Below are 20,583 nucleotides of genomic sequence, written 5' to 3' on the forward strand. Positions count from 1 at the left end.
CTCTTGGTCTGCCAAGCCGAAATCACCACTTCTAAACCGTGCAAACCACTTCTGACACGTTCGCTCAGCTAGAGCATGGTCACCATACACTTCCACCAAAATACGATGACTTTCAGTCGCACTTTTCTGCATGTTAAAGTAATGCAGCAGGACACCCCGCAAAAACACTTTATCAGGCACAAATTGCGCCATGTTCACTTAACTACAAACTGGTGTTGTTGACGCTTTAATCCACTGCCCTATACTACGAACGATACGCGATGACAGGGGTTTGCAACACATGTGTGGATACACGGAACTGTGGGACGCTCCGTTCGTTGCGCCATTTCTTGTCCACCCGCACGAATTAATTCCTAGACCAAATAGTAATAGTATTAACAAGCCTCGTTTCATGTATACATATTATAATTACTCGTATACCTTATAGAAACATTTATACATGCGTCAAGCACCGGACGCAATCGACTACCATTACATTAATATATTATTGTACTTCAGATGCAGGTTAACATATTATCATTTCATGGTGCAGTTCAGCATTATCTCTGAAGACTGAGGACTGTGTAAGCTTTTAATATGACTGGGTAAGCATATGCTTTAGTTGAAATTTTCTATATTAAAAAAAAAAAAAAAAAAAAAAAAAAAAACTGGTAATGTTTAATACTCCTATATTGACTTATGAAATATCCTCACTATAAGATTACCTTTAAATATTTAGCTGAAACCTGACATTTGATTTTCTTCAGCGTCTCATTTATATTTTCTTTTTTTTAAATGACAGATAAAATCTCCAACAATTGAAAATTTATTCGTATTGTACCTTTCAACGATGTTATAAATAGAGGATTTACCCATATGTATCTTCATCCTATTAAATCGATGAAGCCAAAAAACAACCGAGCATCGGCACGTTTGATTGGCTACTCTCGTATCTGCCATACTCTGATTGGTTACTTTCGTTTCCGCCATGATTGTTGGCTCAAAACTTTGCGATCTTATTGGATGGAGCGGGCAGAGTACGGGGTGGCGAAACTGTGACGTATGGCTTCAAGATTTTGTTGTAAGGGCAGATCCAGATCCCCTATTTTATAAGATCCTTGGTACCTTTTTATTTTTCTTTCTTTTCTTTTACGTTCGATTCCCGGCGGGAGCTCATGTGGTTCGGATTCCACGTTAATCAGTAGGTCCACGTCTCATATAGCCTCGCTGCTGAAAGGGACGCTAAACTAAAATCAACTCAACTCAACTCTTTTCTTTTACAATGTTGCTTCAAAGAAATGTTAATTTAGGAGATAATACGGTTGCATTTTGATAAATAACTTTAAACTTATAAAATAGAGAATTAATTAATAAGATTAATTACTAAAACATCTGCAACTACCTCAAAGGTAGAGCAGCACAAGTTTAGTATATCATACTTAAAAAAAAAAAAAAAAAAAAGTTTAAATATGGGACTTTGTACGTGTATATATGGAGATTCACTGCACGTTTTGCAAAATTAGTCGAAACTAAGCTAAGTGGATTCTTCGGATTTTGATACTAGGTGCCTCAATTCATGTATGATCAATGTTTTCTTTCTTCTTCCATGCAGTATGTAATAAGCAAATACGATTAATTATGTCAGTGATATATGGTGTTGATTGGGCATACACTCCAAATAACAAAAATTCACCTTAAACTGGAGAACTGGTTATCTTTCGTTTTTCATTATCGTTTGACCATGAAACAAACGCCTAAGAGATATCACGGGTATAGAAGCAAAACCTGCTAAATCCATTTTTCAATTTTGTCAGGAAACGAAGAAAAAGTGACGCCTTTATCTTTCAGAATTTTTGAACAATTATTTTTGTTTAGTGGCTACTTAGACTAATGAAGATGAGTGAAATCTACCACACACACACACACATACACACACACAAAAAGTTGTTCAACAATTCTGAAACATAACGGAGTCACTTTTTCGATTACCTCCCAAATGCGTACATTCCCAGATCCGTACATGTCAAAATCCTTCCCAGATGCGTAAAAGTGCCATGGGCGATGACATTTACATTTTTACATTGATAAAAAAAAATCCCAGTTACCGTACATGTTTAATAACTGACACTGTTTCTGTGTATTTTTTAATAAAGTTTGAGCAGAGGCGGATATGGAATTGCATGCTGAAGGAAGTACGAAAAGATGCATACATGCTTTCCATACTGTTGTAAGTTTTTTTTTTTTTTTTTCGACTTAACTCTTCACGTTGAATTCAAATTCCACCAATGTATCACCGAAATGAGTGTGATATGAATTCACAAATCACATCAAAGAGATATAGAAGTCGGCTTTTATAAAGAGTCTTCGTCGAACTAATATCTGGATCTTCAATGATCTTGGTCCATTTGCAGTAGGCCGTTTACTGTTGTTACCACCACCTACAAGTAATGCTCATTAATATATATATATATATATATATATATATATATATATATATATATATATATATATATATATATATATATATATATATATATATACGATTTACAGTTTATGACAACTTATGAATGTATGAAAGTGCAACGAAATATCATCTAACATCTTTTGAAACATCAAAACTACCCAAAACTTCTTTTTGTCAAGCTGCATATATACTTTTTTTTCTTTTACCGTGCAAGTTGAGATACTTTTTGTTGTGAGCATAGTCACTTATCCTGGCTTCTAACTTGAGAAAACGGACTAATTCGATGACATGAGGATTTTGCTTGTTTAGCAGAGTATTTAATCTGTTATCCCAATCCTCTGCAGTATTATTTGTTCTATGGCGTTTATCATGACAGTTCCACATGCTTATTGGAACTGTAGAATTTTCTAGCTACTGGTCAACGAAATATCCATAGTACTGCTCAAGCTCAGGGGATGTCTTCTTGAATAAACAGTCAACCACTGTCGACCATTTCTAACGGAAGAAAAGCTAATGGCGCAAACATTCGAACCTGAAGTCTTATATCATCATTGTTTTTGAAGTCTGTAACCAAGACCAAATCCTGTATCTTACGCCAAAGACACTGGTTAAAGTGAAAATTGCACCCATTTATGAAAGCTGAAGGGAAAATTATCCTAAAAGAATTTATTACTGCTTCCTTGAAGCCTGCCGTTACAACTCCAGTATTCCAATTTAGGACTTCAACCTTTCATATACATGCTTTCTCTTGTTCGGGAGAAGGCTAAAAACCACTGGAATCACATTAGTTTCCTCTATTGAACTTCCAACATCTGCATACGTGCCGTCAATAAAGAAGGTCGTGCTGGTCTGCTAGGCAGTCTACAAAACGAAGCTATTCAAGGATTCTTATTCACTGTGGCTGCTACTCGAAACGAAACCTTTAGATTCCATATCTCCCTCTACGCAAAAACTAACAAAAATTCACAGAAATAGTTCCAGCTATTGAACCTGAACGGAAATGGGAATTCTTATCTGCTTTTAAATCATGACATTTCATTGCATCTGGCACTTGTACGCAACTGGGAAGAATTTTGACATGTACGGAAATGGGAATGTACGCAAGTGGGAGGACACCACTTTTTCATCGTTCCCTGACAAAATTGAAAAATGGATTTAGCAGGTTTTGCTTCTATATTCCTGATGTATTAACCCGGTATATAAATGTGTTGTGTTGGCATATATAACTCGTAGGATATGATGCTTCACTCTTTTAAAATTTGAATACTTCCAGTGTACATTTAAAAAAATTTATAAAGAAAAAGGGATATTTTTTAATATATGCAATTAGAACTGAACAATATATACAAAATTTGCAATCGATCAGTGAAAATGTAATCTTTCAAGAGCTTATGATTTCAGAGAACTCACTGTCGAAAGGATTGGCCACAAACATAGAAACTTTTCTTGACCACAAACATATAAAGCTAGCATTTTAATACATATAGATAGTACTATTTTTGAAAATCAGTATACAAAATGTCAATACTATATTGATAGAACCGGTTGTTAAATACAAGTACTAGTTATTAAATGACTTATGTGACACCATTAAGTATTTGCCGCCTATGTAAGTATCTTCTCCTCTAAGGCTACGGTTAATCGATGGGTTCGCAACGCGTTTTTATGGCTCATGCGTACGCTTGGAATACACTGACCATGTGTTTAAATGTGGATACATAATCACAATGCGATACAAACACGAAAGCAATTAAAAACGCGCAAAATATGTCGGCTCGGGCGTATTTAGTGCGTTTCGGAACAACAGATCGCCTTCTGATTCGAAATCAGTAAAAGATGTCTAAAGGAAGGGGTAAAAAAGGAAAGATGTGTTGCCAGGCAAAGGGATTTTAGCAAGAAACATCTCTTCTAAGCTTTGTGCAGCGTATTGGAATTCTGCTATTATAAAGTATGTGCGTGTATAACAAAAGAAAACTCACAAAAATACAAGAAAATTCCGAAAACTTAGGTAATCACAGAAAAATCTGTGTTATACAATAGGGTTACATAGGAAAAAGACCTGGAAACCCTGACCGGCTCACAGTATGACTTATAACTCTGGCGAAAGTAAAATTACTGAGTAGCCACTTAAGTCGCGTTCTGTGCGGGGGAATAACGCATCGGAAACGCATCCTGGATAACCATACTCTAAGGGTGTCAAAAAAAAGAAAACTTATGTTCTAGACTAGACTAAGGTCCAAACTATGTAAACGAATGAGAAGAAACACGCTGAATTTTCTTGTTATATATGTGTTTTTTTTTTCTTGTCTTTTTTCCCCAGACTGAATACATATAGCCTTTGTGCCTGTGCAAGGCTTCACTGAGCATTAACAATGAATTGAAAAGATTACTCCACGCACCAGAGGTACTTTCTGTTCTTTCTCATCCTAAAGCCACACACAAAGAAAGAAAGAAAGAAAGAAAGAAAAAAGAGTATAAAAATCTACGGACATGTATGTGAGTGCTTCTACGTGGGTAGAAGAGAATGGAGGTATGTTCCGTTCCATTCCAAGCTAAGCTTATATCCTGGCGCCAACTGGGAACTACTTTCATTTATTTTCAGTTCGTGAAATATGCAGGCACCTGAAATTGTTATACAGGGCTTCCCAGTTTTCTTATTCTTATCTTTGTCTTACCTTCCACGAAACAAAGCATTTATTAACAAAGCGTGTAATAATAAATATTTAACAACATTCTTTTCTGTTTCTATTATATTTTCCTTTGTTTTCTTTTTTTCTTCTTAAAAATCATATGTATACAATCAGAATTTTCGTTATAAAGAGATGCAATTTTCTGCTATCGTTGTTCTGGAGAGCGAATAAGGTATTTCTTTTATGTTTGCTTCCTCAGCTGAATTTTACGATGAAAGTTATTCAACAATTTATTTACTTACTAAAATTAAGATACAAGCATTCTAGATTAACTTCATTTTCTTTTTCTTTATTATTTTATTCCTCTTATTTATGAATGTTTCTTTGTCCATTTTGAACTTTAAAGCCTCTTTTCAACACCAGAGCTGTGTCAGTTGAAGAAAGGGTCAGTGATCGACAGAAATTATATAGTATTTGTCCATTTTAAACAGTTCTCTCTAACGTACCAGACAGAACAGTGACACACAGGCGATATCACAGATAAGAAATATACTTTTTTTTATTATCTTTGTTGAAATTTGATTTTTATTTCTGACTCTACCATATGTGCAAAACATGTATTTGCACGGGGGGGGGGTAAGTTTCGAGGGGCGGCAAAATCTGTCATAACTATTTTATATTATTTAAAATAAATATTTTTTGTTGGAAACAGATTCCATGATGATCGTAGGTTAAATTTACTAAGCTGACTTTCTATTTGAATACTATATTCATAAATCATGTATAAATCGCAATAGTTTAAGGTCACATCAGCAATGCTAAAGCAAATAGTCTAACAAATCCCAGCACGAATTGCTTGATTGATTTCAAATACAATAACTCAATTCTCGAACAGTACCGAACACCTGTTCCATTTTAATTAGTTATCACAATTTTGATGTGAAAACTAGTCTTGTCTTTGTCACGAAAAATATTCTTATGATTAAAGGTGGAAACAAGTTTGTTTTAAATTTTTTTGACAGATATAAAAGGAAAATCAAGAAATAAAGATAAACGAGCTAGTTGTATTGGAATTGCAAACTGATAAATTCAGATTGAAGCTCGATTTTAAATTCTATAAAAAGGATTACCATCTTTCCTCTGTAGGTGTGTTTGCTTAATCTTTCACTAACATAATAGATTTTTTACAGAAAAATAACAGACACAACGAGATTGTATTTATAGTGTAGTGCACTTTCCCTCCCCAACGTTGTTCATGGTGTGGTGGCATACTTATAATCGTGGCTTTTAAGATTTGTTCTTTCTGGAGAAAGAGGAAAGGGAGATAAATGATACCATTGCACGGGGCGGCAAATTGCTTAGTGCCGGTTCTGGTTTTATGCACTACATAAGTAACAGCCAATCAGTGTTGGGCAGTATCGAGAAAGAGTAATGCTATAGTCACTGATTTCCTTGATATCAAAAGCAGATATGGGAGAAAGTTTGCTGCTAATTACGCTTAGCAGCTTTAGAGGAAAACAATAAACGGAAAATAATTATATAGCGTTAAATTTAAAAACTTTAATTATATATTGGAAATATGTAATTCATGTTTCTCTAATCTAACTCAAGAGCATAGCTGAATACCTTCCCTTTTGCACCTTATATATTATGAATCCAAAGTTAACTTTCCCTTTTGCACCTTATGAATTCAAAGTTTACTTTCCCTTTTGCACCTTATGAATTCGAAGTTTACTTTCCCTTTTGCACCTTATATATTATGAATCCAAAGTTCACTTTCCCTTTCGCACTTTATATATTATGAATCCAAAGTTTATTTCCCCTTTCCCACTTTATATATTATGAATCCAAAGTTTACTTTCTCTTTTGCACCTTATATATTATGAACCCAAAGTTTACTTTCCCTTTTGCACTTTATATAGACTACTATGAATTCACAGTTCACTTTCCCTTTTGGACTTTATATATTATGAACCCAAAGTTTACTTTCTCCTTTTGCACCTTATATATTATGAATCCAAAGTTTTCTTTGCATTTTTGAAGATTCGTGCGCGGTTGAACAATTCACTGTCTTCCTGTGTGTTGAGAACTTCCTACTGGCCCTACCGCATCATTTATTGTTTGTATAACCCTAGTCTGTGGCGAGTGTTCACGAAACATAGAGGTGACCAATTAGATTGTCTGGTGAAATGTTTCTCTTCGACATAAGTAGCTGAGGTTAAATCCCAGGGAAATGTTTATCTCCGACATATAAGCCTATAGTTGTAAGTAAAAGCCGAATACCCTGAGAAAATGCTTATCTTCGACAAGTAGTTAAGGTTAAGGCTTCATGAGCAAAGTACGGTGGGAAAAGATTATTTCCGTCGTGCGTAGTCGACGTTAACACTCAATGGGAAGTGTTCTGGGGAGATGTTTATTTAGTGCGTAGTTGTAATTAACAACCCCTGTGGAAAGACCGCTAGGAAATGTTAATTATTCGACGTAACTAGCTGAGGCTGAAACTCCATGAGCCAAGTACACTGAAGAACTGCTTATCTCCGACATAAGTAGTTAAGGTTTAAAAATCCGTCGGCCAAGCGCATTGAAAAAATTTTTATCTCCGATATACGTATTTGTGATTAACAATTCGTGAGCAAAGTACACTGAAGAATTTTTTATCTCCGACATAAATAGCTGAGGTTAACAATCTGCGAGCCAAGTACGCTGGGAAATATTTAGTTTCGACAAGAGTAATTAAAAATCAAGATGTTCATACGAGGTGTTTGAATTACGTGCGAGACTTAGCATTCAGGAAAATTTTTACATGAAAGACGCAGATGGAGGGAACCAAAATACTGTCCGCAGTCACATTCGAGAGCACTTGCTAGGTAGAAATATTTAAAAAGTATACATACCGATCAAACGATTTTTCAAAACAGAATTTATGATATTTAAAACCATGGACCAACTGATCAACATATACAGTAATATAGAGTATATATATATATACTCTATTTACGATTTTGTTTCGGGAGGGGGGCTTAAGCCCGGAAGCCCCCCCTAAATATGCCACTGTATATACTGCATATACTTAGCGTAAATGTAAAATATGTTCATAGTCATTTAGTTGTTTTACATGCATCATTTCCTTCAGTCCCGATCTGAGAACCATTAAAAGTCACAAGAAATGAAATATTTCAGTCTAACGTCCCCACTATTATCACCTTTCGACTAAGTAAGAGTGATGGATGATTAAGGCAAGTGAATGATGATGATGGAAGAATTGGTGGAATGAGAACGTGGGAGGATATGGGAGTACTCCGAGAAAACCCACAGATACGATGTTGTTCACCACAATCTTACTTGGTCGGGGATCAAATCAGGGATCCCATGCACCAAAGGTAAGCGCTCTAGCATTGAGTTACCGTGACCTCAAATAGGGATGCGCAACGAGACAAGATTTGTGGTTGTCGCGTCTCGAAAATGTGCTGTAAAAGTGATGTCTCGACTCGAAAAACGTATATTTTTCTATTGGAAGAGCCGTGTCTCGACTCGATTTTTGTCAGGAAAATCCTGTCACGACTCGTCTCGTGCGCATCCCTACCCTCAAAAGTCATAAGAGCACCGGTGTGTCGAAAGTTTTTTTTTTTTTTTAATTTTAGAATTGTGCATGTCGTTTGAATGTGTGAAGCGTTAGAGTGATAGAAGAGAAGTAATTGGGCTTGAAATTGTGGAGTCAAAATGTTGCGGACTCATTAATATCACATGTAAGTACAATTGAGTAGGCTATAGGAGATAAAATCGTTTCGGGGTAGAATCAGTCTCCCTAGTCACCTGCAATCCTATCTCTAAATGACTTGATAAAAACTATTAATCTTATGTGTCATAAATATTCTTTTTCTAAAATACCAACTAGGCCTTGAGTAAAATGGACAGACTATACATCTCTCATTGATTGATATTTACGCTCTTGGTCAGTAGCAAGGCTATATAGACCTAGATCTACAGTTTAAAATGAGATCTGAACCATAGGAGTGCATTCTAAGTTTTTCTAAGAGAAATCGAACCTGAAACCTCGGGCAACAAATACAGATAAGCAAGCTACCAGGCTAGCGATAAGGGATTGTGTATCCTTCAGAAAATACGTATATGCGAGGTGTGATTAAAAAGTATGGTGACTGTAGTTGCACAGTGCCATCTATCGATGTTGTATTCATTTCAACTAGTAACCCCGGTAGCTTAAACTTTTGGTACAGTTAGTGTTGAGTTTGAACGAGTTGTGACATGTTAGTTGGCCTCACTTCCAGAGGCAGAAGAGTGAGGACGTGTTAGGATTTTATGTCGCGCGCCAACAGTATGTTTTGTTCTAAGCTGCAAAAAAGTTCCAAAGAAGCTCACTATGTTTTGTTCTAAGCTGCAAAAAAATTCCAAAGAAGCTCACTATGTTTTGTTCTAGGCTGCAAAAAAGTTCCAAAGAAGCTCACTATGTTTTGTTCTAAGCTGCAAAAAAGTTCCAAAGAAGCTCACTATGTTTTGCTCTAGGCTGCAAAAAAGTTCCAAAGAAGCTCACTATGTTTTGTTCTAAGCTGCAAAAAAGTTCCAAACAAGCTCACTATGTTTTGTTCTAAGCTGCAAAAAAGTTTCAAAGAAGCTCACTATGTTTTGTTCTAAGCTGCAAAAAAGTTCCAAAGAAGCTCACTATGTTTTGTTTTAAGCTGCAAAGAAGTTCCAAAGAAGCTCCCTATGTTTTGTTTTAAGCTGCAAAAAAGTTCCAAAGAAACTCACTATGTTTTGTTTTAAGCTGCAAAAAAGTTCCAAAGAAGCTCCCTATGTTTTGTTTTAAGCTGCAAAGAAGTTCCAAAGAAGCTCACAATGTTTTATTCTAAGCTGCAAAAAAGTTCCAAAGAAGCTCACTATGTTTTGTTCTAAGCTGCAAAAAAGTTCCAAAGAAGCTCACTATGTTTTGTTTTAAGCTGCAAAGAAGTTCCAAAGAAGCTCACTATGTTTTATTCTAAGCTGCAAAAAAGTTCCAAAGAAGCTCACTATGTTTTATTCTAAGCTGCAAAAAGGTTCCAAAGAAGCTCCCTATGTTTTGTTTTAAGCTGCAAAAAAGTTCCAAAGAAACTCACTATGTTTTGTTTTAAGCTGCAAAAAAGTTCCAAAGAAGCTCCCTATGTTTTGTTCTAAGCTGCAAAAAAGTTTCAAAGAAGCTCACTATGTTTTGTTCTAAGCTGCAAAAACGTTCCAAAGAAGCTCACTATGTTTTGTTTTAAGCTGCAAAAAAGTTCCAAAGAAGCTCACTATGTTTTGTTCTAAGCTGCAAAAAAGTTTCAAAGAAGCTCACTATGTTTTGTTCTAAGCTGCAAAAACGTTCCAAAGAAGCTCACTATATTTTGTTTTAAGCTGCAAAAAAGTTCCAAAGAAGCTCACTATGTTTTGTTTTAAGCTGCAAAGAAGTTCCAAAGAAGCTCCCTATGTTTTGTTTTAAGCTGCAAAAAAGTTCCAAAGAAGCTCACTATGTTTTGTTTTAAGCTGCAAAGAAGTTCCAAAGAAGCTCACTATGTTTTGTCTTAAGCTGCAAAGAAGTTCCAAAGAAGCTCACTATGTTTTGTTCTAAGCTGCAAAAACGTTCCAAAGAAGCTCACTATGTTTTGTTTTAAGCTGCAAAGAAGTTCCAAAGAAGCTCCCTATGTTTTGTTTTAAGCTGCAAAGAAGTTCCAAAGAAGCTCCCTATGTTTTGTTTTAAGCTGCAAAAACGTTCCAAAGAAGCTCACTATGTTTTGTTCTAAGCTGCAAAAACGTTCCAAAGAAGCTCACTATGTTTTGTTCTAAGCTGCAAAAAAGTTCCAAAGAAGCTCACTATGTTTTGTTTTAAGCTGCAAAAAAGTTCCAAAGAAGCTCACTATGTTTTGTTTTAAGCTGCAAAGAAGTTCCAAAGAAGCTCCCTATGTTTTGTTTTAAGCTGCAAAAACGTTCCAAAGAAGCTCACTATGTTTTGTTCTAAGCTGCAAAAACGTTCCAAAGAAGCTCACTATGTTTTGTTCTAAGCTGCAAAAACGTTCCAAAGAAGCTCACTATGTTTTGTTTTAAGCTGCAAAGAAGTTCCAAAGAAGCTCACTATGTTTTGTTTTAAGCTGCAAAGAAGTTCCAAAGAAGCTCACTATGTTTTGTTTTAAGCTGCAAAAACGTTCCAAAGAAGCTCACTATGTTTTGTTCTAAGCTGCAAAAACGTTCCAAAGAAGCTCACTATGTTTTGTTTTAAGCTGCAAAAACGTTCCAAAGAAGCTCACTATGTTTTGTTTTAAGCTGCAAAAACGTTCCAAAGAAGCTCACTATGTTTTGTTTTAAGCTGCAAAAACGTTCCAAAGAAGCTCACTATGTTTTGTTCTAAGCTGCAAAAACGTTCCAAAGAAGCTCACTATGTTTTGTTTTAAGCTGCAAAGAAGTTCCAAAGAAGCTCACTATGTTTTGTTTTAAGCTGCAAAAACGTTCCAAAGAAGCTCACTATGTTTTGTTCTAAGCTGCAAAAACGTTCCAAAGAAGCTCACTATGTTTTGTTCTAAGCTGCAAAAACGTTCCAAAGAAGCTCACTATGTTTTGTTTTAAGCTGCAAAGAAGTTCCAAAGAAGCTCACTATGTTTTGTTCTAAACTGCAAAAAAGTTCCAAAGAAGCTCACTATGTTTTGTTTTAAGCTGCAAAGAAGTTCCAAAGAAGCTCACGAAATGTCAAAATCAGTGTATGGTGATGAAGTAGTGACATTAAAGACTTTACAAGTGAGCGATTTAAATGCGGGAAGAAGTCGGTTGAAAACGAGCAACAATGGAGATGTCCTCATGTCAAACTGATGAAAATATGCAAAAAAAAAGTAGCACAAACGATTTGTTCAAATAGACGAATGACAATTCGAGAGCTTTGTATGGATCTCGTATGGATTCGTGAAAAGTATTTCAACCACCGATTATATGGCTTCCTTCTTCACCACGAATACGCGCCGTGCCACACTTTGCTTTTGATCAGTAAGTTCTTAGCCGAAAAAAAAATATTCGTGTCTCTCCACGTTCGCTGTGCTCTCCAGATACAGCACCATGCGACTTCTGGCTTTTCCCCAAAACTAAAACCGTGCTTAAAAGAAAATGTTTTAACACCATTCCTGACATTGAAAGAGTCACGACAAAGGACCTGAACTTCCTTCCAAAAGAAGCCTTCCAGAAATTCTTCCAGTCATGGAATCAACGTTGAGATTAAGTGAATAGGAGCCAAGGACAGTACTTTGAAGGAGATTAAATCAAATTCCATGTAAGCAAGCTTATTACTTTCTTTCTAATTTGACCGTGCTTTTTGATCATGCCTCGTTAGGCTTATATTATTCACAAAATACAAATTTTATTGTTAATTATTATCTTTAACGAATTTGTTATTTTTACCTTCGGTGTACTTCAACCAATATGATAATAAATATGATATATATATATATATATTAGCTTAATGGTATGCAAATTTAAGAAGATCAACTAAATTCTTTTCAATAAAACTTTACATTGTTTCGAAAATTGTATTTTCGATTTAGAACTCTCACTATTATTTATTTGTATTTTGATTTTAAAACTATTTGGAATATAAGAAATTTGTATATCTTAACATTCTGACAAGGGTCCAAACCTGTGAAGTTGTCTTATAATTTATTATTATTATTATTATTATTATTATTATTATTATTATTATTATTATTATTATTATTATTATTATTATTATTATTATTTGTAGCCTACTGTATCGGGTTATGTACTGGCGTTTTACAAATGCTGTATTTATGCCTATGAGTTGTTCTCAGTATTCAAACTAAATCTACCATTATTATGACCTTAACTGGAAACGTTCAAGAAATACAAAAACTCCGATAACACTTTCCAACTTCGATATATATATAAAAGAAACTGAAAAAAGAGAGCCGCAATTACATGTTTTTACCAGCTTTTCTCTTTTTGATCCGTTTGTATTTTTCCTCCTTCCTTTCATCAGGTTATTGCCACACTTTTTTTTATTTTTTTTTTTTTTATTTTTGGCCAGCCAGACCGCTGCGAATTGGTAAAAATAAAAAAAAGGCACAATGACACTAGTGTTTTAGAAGATGATGGATCACCAATGCCTTGTTCTCTGTATTTTTCGTCGAGTATCACTCTTGATAATGATATCATATTGATCCGAAGTTTGGGTCATTAATCACTTGAGGTCATACCTTCTATGCAAAGAGCGACGATAGTATATACTTCCTGAAGGAAGTTAAGCGCGATATTGATACCATTACGTCATTTGAAGCGAGTTGTGGTGTCTCCCTATCCTCCCATCCCCCTTCTCTTCTGACCAAAAAAAAATGTGGACATCAAATTTAACGATGAAAGTAAAAGGACAATATTGTCGTCTTTTGTCATCGAGTCTAGCTTTTCTTCTTGATGCTGAGACACTAATCAAACATCAATAACTTTTCAGCGCACACTTTGATTGATTTCATTGGAGTTCAAGGGTCACACTGAACTTGATTCAATACATAACTGATTATAAACGTTAATTTCCTGTCCTTTCAATTTTCCATTGATAATTCAACTATGACTGCTTATGAAATAAGTACTTAGAGTTTGCAGTACCCTCCTTATGGGAACTACAAATTCATTTGTAATTAATACAGTTTTGTTTTAAAATTAATACATATATGGGTAAAACTATATAAAAGAAAGCTCTGACTGGATAATTAAATAATTACCGAGCGAAGTAGCTCAAGTGGTAGAGCGTTGGCTTCCCATTCGGGATATCGTGGGTTCGAATCCCGCTACTGACCATCCTGACTGAGGTTTTCCAGGGATTCCCCTCAGTGCTACCAGGCAAATGCCGGGATGGTACCTACTAAACAGGCCCTGGCCGATACTTTCCCAAATCCTTTCCATTGTTATTGTTGTTGTTGTTAGATATCCAGTGTAAAATGGCCTCGGAGCTGTATCTGGTGATTGTTAAATAAATATATTTTATTTTTTTAAAAAAACCATATAACCATTAACTAATATAATTTGGAAACAAGATCCTGAGGCGAATATTCGGACCCAAGAGGAACGGGAGTGGGGGATGACGAAAACTTCATAACGAGGAATTGCATAATCTATAGCGTTTACCAAACATTGTTAGGGTCTTCAAGTCTAGGAGGTTCTGGTGGGAGGTCATGTAGCCGGAATGAAGAAGAAAAGTGAGAATGCTTTCAAAATTTTAACTGGAAATCCAATCGAAAAAACGACCATTAGGAAGTCCTAGACGCAGATGAAAGGATGATATTAAGATGGATCTCGCAGAAATAGGAGTACAAAGTAGAAACTGGACCCAGTTGGCTAAAGACGGAAGTCAGTGGAGAGCTTTCGTGAATGCGGCAATAAATCTCCGGCTTCCATAGGCCATAGAGTTAATTCTAACCAATTAGCTTGTTCATATTTGGTTCAGTGTATTTTGTTAATATGTGTACATAATCTCTGTTTCGCCCCGTTCCTCAGTTTCAATCTTCAAAGAAACTTCAAGCCATTTTTTTCCCTAAACAGCTTCTCTAAGGGGAGAACCACTCCAACGTTATTCTTTGTCTTTTCTCGATTTTAAAATTTTTAAACAAAAACAGCCAGCTGTGGTTGTTGACAAGCGCTCCTATATAAGAGTAAGAGAGATCGTTGGAGATGAAGAATTTCTCACTTGTCATTTTAAGGGGTAGATGATGTTGGTTCGGTCCAAGAAGAGGCTGAATCTGTCTGCAATTGTTCTCTTCTCGGTCCAAGTGGAGACTGAGAACTGAACGGTGCAACAAGAGAGTTGTGTACGAGAAAATGCAAATATAATTGCTAGTTTCCTGAATTCGTATACCTCTTGTCTCAAAGAGAGAAAGATATTAGGGGCATTGACGTGGACTTTGTCAGTCTAGGTTTAGACAACGAATTTTGTACCGGATACCAAGAGGGTTGTACGAAGAGACATTGGAATGTAGTCGCAGAAACATTTTTTCTTTGTATAAGAACCGTGTCTCGTCTCAAAAGCAAAAGACACGTAGGATTCGAGATGCAGTTGACGCCTTACAAAGGGAGGCGGATTGAACTGTAGATGGGTGATAGTATTTGAACATTCAGTTATAGAAAGTCAGAATATTTACACTGTCCTTTCAGGAAAAATGTAATGGAGAATATAAGAATACGACTGGACGAAGAAGAGGTAATGACGAGGAAATTCAAGTACTTATGATCAATACTGTAGGAAAATGCAGGAATAGAAGATGTAAACAGCAGAATAAGAAGCGGTTGAAAAAAATAGAGAGAAGTGGCAGGAGTATTGTGACCATAGGGTACCAATACGCCTTAAGGAGGCAGGGCAGACTATTAAATATTTCAAAAGTTAACAATTTTTCTTTGGCCAGTTTTTCGTAAGTGAAAAGAGATAATGAAATGTAACTTATCTCAATAATAGATAATGTTATTCTTCACGTCAGAAAATACGAATAGGAAGAATTTTCAGTGTTGCCATCCATAGAAATTACAGTGTGACTAGAATTTGAATTACCCAAAAATCTAGGCTATGGTAGCGACTAGAGAAATGGACTCAACGGTAATTGGTGACTTATCACACCGTCTGTGTTCCTTGTTAATTACTTTTTAAATAATATTTGTATTTTAATTCTATTGATAATTAAACATTATTTATTTTGTACTCTTTATTACAAAATAAATACAAATATTATTTAAAAAGTAGTTAACAAGGAACACAGACAGCATGATAAGTCATCAATTGCCGTTGAGTTCATTTTTCTAGTCGCGGCCATAACCTAGATTTTTGGGTAATTCAAATTCTGGTCACACTGTAATTTCTATGGATGGCAACACTAAAAATTCTTCCGATTTATATTTTCGGGTGTAGAATAGCATTGTCTTTTACTGAGGTAAGTTACATTTAATTATCTGTTTTCACTTACGAAAAACAGGCAAAAGAAAAATTGTTAACTTTTGAAAAATATTTACTAGTCTGCCCCCTTAAGAGGCCCCATCACGGCGAAATTAAAATACCGCTAATTTTACAGTAATTATGTGATATCTTTAAATAGATAAAAGATAATCGAAAAGTGGAACAAGACCTTCCTAGACAGTATTATTTTGCATGAGATACCGTTATCACGACTCATTTATCTGCTTTCGATTTCCAGCAATTTAGAAAATCGGCATTTATTTTCGCGTTTCTAAATAACAGCAAACGAAAAGCTACTAGGTGACTCGTGATAACGGTAACTCATGCAAAATAACATCGCCTAGGGAGGTCTTGATCTACTTTTCGATTATCTTTTATCTATTTGAAGATATCACATAATTACTGTAAAATTAGTGGTATTTTAATTTTGCAGTGATAGAGACTCTTAAAGGAAGTTTAAAAAACAGTAATGAGACCCGTCATATACGGAGCTGAATATTTGGACGACGAAGAAGAGAGAGTAACAGAAATTGCATGCATTTTTTTCCGGAGATGAAGATGTTGCAGTGGGTGTGTGGAATGACGCGAAAGGACAAAATTAAGAACTAAGTAATCCGGGAAACGGTAAAGATGAGACCAGCAGTAGAAAACTTGCAAGAAAATAGACTGAGATGATTAGGGCATGTAAGAAGAAGACCTTTGGAATAAGTAGCTCTACGAGTGGATGCTATAGCACTGAATGAGAAACGAGCCCGAGGCTGGCCAAAGAAGAAGTGGGAAGATTGTATTAAGAACGATATGGTGCAGTGTGGTGTCACCAAGGATGCTACAAATAGAGGATCTGCCCATATATATCTTCATCCTATTAAATCGAGGAAGCCAAAAAAACAACCGAGAATCGGCACGTCTGATTGGCTACTCTCGTTTCTGCCATCGTCTGATTGGCTACTTTCGTTTCCGCCATGATTGTTGACTCAAAACATTGCGATCCTATTGGGCGGAGTGGGCAGAGTAGAGGTGGGGAAACTGTGACGTATGGCTTCAAGATTTTGTTGTAAGGGCAGATCCTCTATTTTATAAGATCCTTGGGTGTCACAGTGGATATGACATAGGATAGAAACAAGTGGACAGTAACCCGAAAAGCCACCTCCAGCTAACTTTAAAAAAAAAAAAAAAAAAAAAAAAAAGTTTAGACGACGACGAAGAAGAGGTTCTTTCGATAGGGTTGCCATTTACTATTCCTTCCTACTCCAAGATTTTTTTTTTTTTTTTTTAAAGAACAAATAAAGATTTATAACAATATTGATTCTGGGTATTGTCCTTCACAAAATCTCCCTGAACTGGATTCTGTATTGTGTTAACGCTGTTTTGGGTTGAATTTGACATTATATAAGAATGGTCGTGTTGACAATATATATAATTTGGGGAACCGTGCTTTTATTATTTCCTAATAACGTAGAAGGCTAAATTTTTCCGGAGAGTACCGCAGATTTCTAACGAGAAAATTATTCTGTCAACTAAGGTTCGACTCCCTGATTTCAAACCATTTTGTGATAAGGAAGAAATAAATAATTAGGTACGAACTGAAGGGTGGCAAATTCCAATCTATGCTATGCATAAATATAGGAATTCTTACAGAATAACTTCGTGTGTTCTCTTAGAAGGTACCAGAGCAAAAGTAGTTAAAAAGCAACATAGTTTGGAAGCTGAAAAGGTCCTATTAGATTAGAATCTCCGCAAATTACTGTAATATCTTCATTTCAGATCTTACTATTACATAAGACCACAAAAGTGCAAACATCACACTAGCACTAGAAGCACTGTTCATCCTCTCTGGAAACTGCTTTAACTGCAGCGACTACGATTAACAATATCTAAACGTATAAACAGACTAAGGTAATCCTATTACGTATTATTAATTAATATTGAAATTACGGCTTACCTGTTTTGTTGTTGCCTTGGAATCTGTTGGTTCGACTCACGACGGAACACCGTTACTGTAGCGACGGTTTGTTTGGGATTAATATCCACACTCACATTCCATTGTTCCGAGCTTGCATCGGCTCCTAGAAGCCTCAAGCCACCTTTCACGCGGGCCCTGCAAATTATAAAACATCGAATTAATAACAGAATTTTAAAACATAGTAAATGTCCATGTATTAAAAGAAATATCAAGGATGATAATATATATATCAAGACACAAGTTTTAAAAATCAAATATATTTTATTTAAAATAGAAATAATGTGCAGTATCTTTAAACATTATACATATATGATACGAATCATATGAAATCTCGAAACTCATCTCCAACACTGAAAACAGTCGGAGTACTTTGCTCACGGCGATTAGGCCAAGGATATTATAAAATAGAGGATCTGCCCTTACAACAAAATCTTGAAGCCGTAAGTCACAGTTTCGCCACCCCTACTCTGCCCACTCCGCCCAATTGAATCGCAATGTTTTGAGCCAACAATCATGGCGGAAACGAAAGTAGCCAATCAGACGATGGTAGAAACGAGAGTAGCCAATCAGACGATGGTAGAAACGAGAGTAGCCAATAAGACGTGCCGATGCTCGGTTGCTTTTTGGCTTCACCGATTTAATAGGATGAAGATAAATATGGGCAGATCCTCTATTTATAACATCCTTGGATTAGGCTGTCAACATTGTTTATCAACTTATTTTTACAATCCCGTTCTAAATTCTAGCAGCTCCTTACACTGATGCATGTGGTACCGGGTTCGATCACCGATGAAGGGGCGTGTTGGCTCAGTGGTGGAGAGCTTATCTCTGGTGCGTGGGATCCGTGGCTCGATCCATGTCCAAGTAAATTTCTGATGGACAACATGGTGTCCATTGGTTTGCTCGGAGTACTCCCGTTTCCTCCCACTTTATTATTCCACCAATTATTCCATCATCATTCACTTGCCTTAATCATCCGTCTCCCTTAGCCTAAAGGACATAAGCGTGGGACGTTAAACTGAAAGATTTCATTTCATTTTAAGGTTGCCGATGAGATACCTCTAAGCATAGGGTATATTAATGGTGGTTCGGATTCCATCTTAAATTATACGTCCACATTTCATATAGTCTCCGTGCTGAAAAGGTCGACAGTTGCTGGATCGCTATAAAGAATGTGAAATGAAGATTAAGAAAATGTTAATAAATTCTACGCTTAAAATGGTATGCGTAATCTTACATAAAGTATGGATATTAATCAGGTTAGAGCCACCTCTATTATCTGAAGGGAAGAATGAAGTAAGTTGAAGTTCTTCAGATGGTGAAAAATAATCTCATTAATAGAATGCACGCAAGAGAAGCGTCTCTGTATGTGTGTTATGCTTATTCCTAATAATAAAGTCACGTTAATAGATGACTACGCTAACTACATAAATAAGGTATGGAGTTTGGGATGGTTTGTGGGCAAATTCATTTAAACGTAAGCAATTCAAGTTTTTAAATAAGCTCGATTGTAACCTGCAGTGCACAGCGGGCCGAAGGTTCAAGAAGAAGAACTAGTGATACTACTAAATCGATAGTCTGTATTGAACATTTATGTGTTCTTGAATATACACTGAGCCACCACGGCCCCTTTTCATCAGCTGGTATGAGAATGTGAAAGAAAGATTTATATCTCTTTATTCTTGTCAACCCTACCAGGCTACCTAAGCTTGCAGTTAAAAGGATGATAAAGCTCATGTGTTTCGGATCCCACGTTAAGCTGTGGATCGACGTCTGATATTGCATCGCCGCTTGAGGAGGCGCTAAACTCAAATCACATCACACTATACACAGGGCCGTAACCAGAACACTAAGACAGGGTATGGAAGCCGAGGTAATTTTTTGGGTAGCTAACTTGAGTTCGTCTTTCGTACTTGACTAATTTATTTCTGAACACATGTTTATCTAACCAATCCTAGCCACCCCTAGCTACAGTGCTCTATATTCTTCGTTTTTTTTTTTTTCTGTAATTTAATAATAATGCACTGTCAATATGTTCTTCAGGTATTCTTTGTGATTTTTTAACTTACAGTACTAGCTGAACCTACGCTCTCAACACAGCGCATCATTCACATATAAGCATGAATCTCCTTGTCGTTCCTCACAACATCTGTACATGTCCCTTTACACATGTAAGTGAAGGATATCTTGATAAAAGTCGGCAAGGGATATCATAAGGCGGATATTTTTTTGATTATTTTTTCAATATCTAGCACCGTTTGCAAGATTGAGCCTACTTCCGGTTGGAGTTTCCAATTCATATATGATCAGTCTTTTCTTTTTTCTTGCATACATTATGTAATAATCAAAATTAAATCTTCAAGTTTTACGTCCCACCGTTTGTAATGTCAGTGATGTATGGTGTTCATTGGGCAAAACACTCCAAACAATAAAGATTCATCTTAGAATAAAGAAATGGTTATCCTTCGTTTTTCATTGTCGTTTGACCATGAAACAGCCCCCTAAAAGATATACAACCCCTGTATACATCCGTGTTTTGTTTGAATGTATAACTCATAGGATATGATGCTTTACTTTTTAAAAAATATTCAAC

At 35.9% G+C, this 20,583-nt stretch overlaps 1 protein-coding gene across 1 annotated transcript in view; it reads right to left on the reverse strand.

Annotated features, from left to right (window-relative positions):
* Positions 1-20,583, reverse strand: part of dtn (transmembrane protein 132C dtn) — a 691,446-nt gene that overhangs the window by 224,060 nt on the left and 446,803 nt on the right. Inside the window, exon 3 of the mRNA XM_081770771.1 lies at positions 17,970-18,125. Coding sequence (XP_081626897.1) covers positions 17,970-18,125 — 156 coding nt within the window. The remainder of the gene's footprint in view (positions 1-17,969; positions 18,126-20,583) is intronic.

This window comes from Thermobia domestica, chromosome 9 (assembly GCF_964235325.1).
Source record: "Thermobia domestica chromosome 9, izTheDome1.hap1.1, whole genome shotgun sequence".
Lineage (NCBI taxonomy): Eukaryota > Metazoa > Arthropoda > Insecta > Zygentoma > Lepismatidae > Thermobia > Thermobia domestica.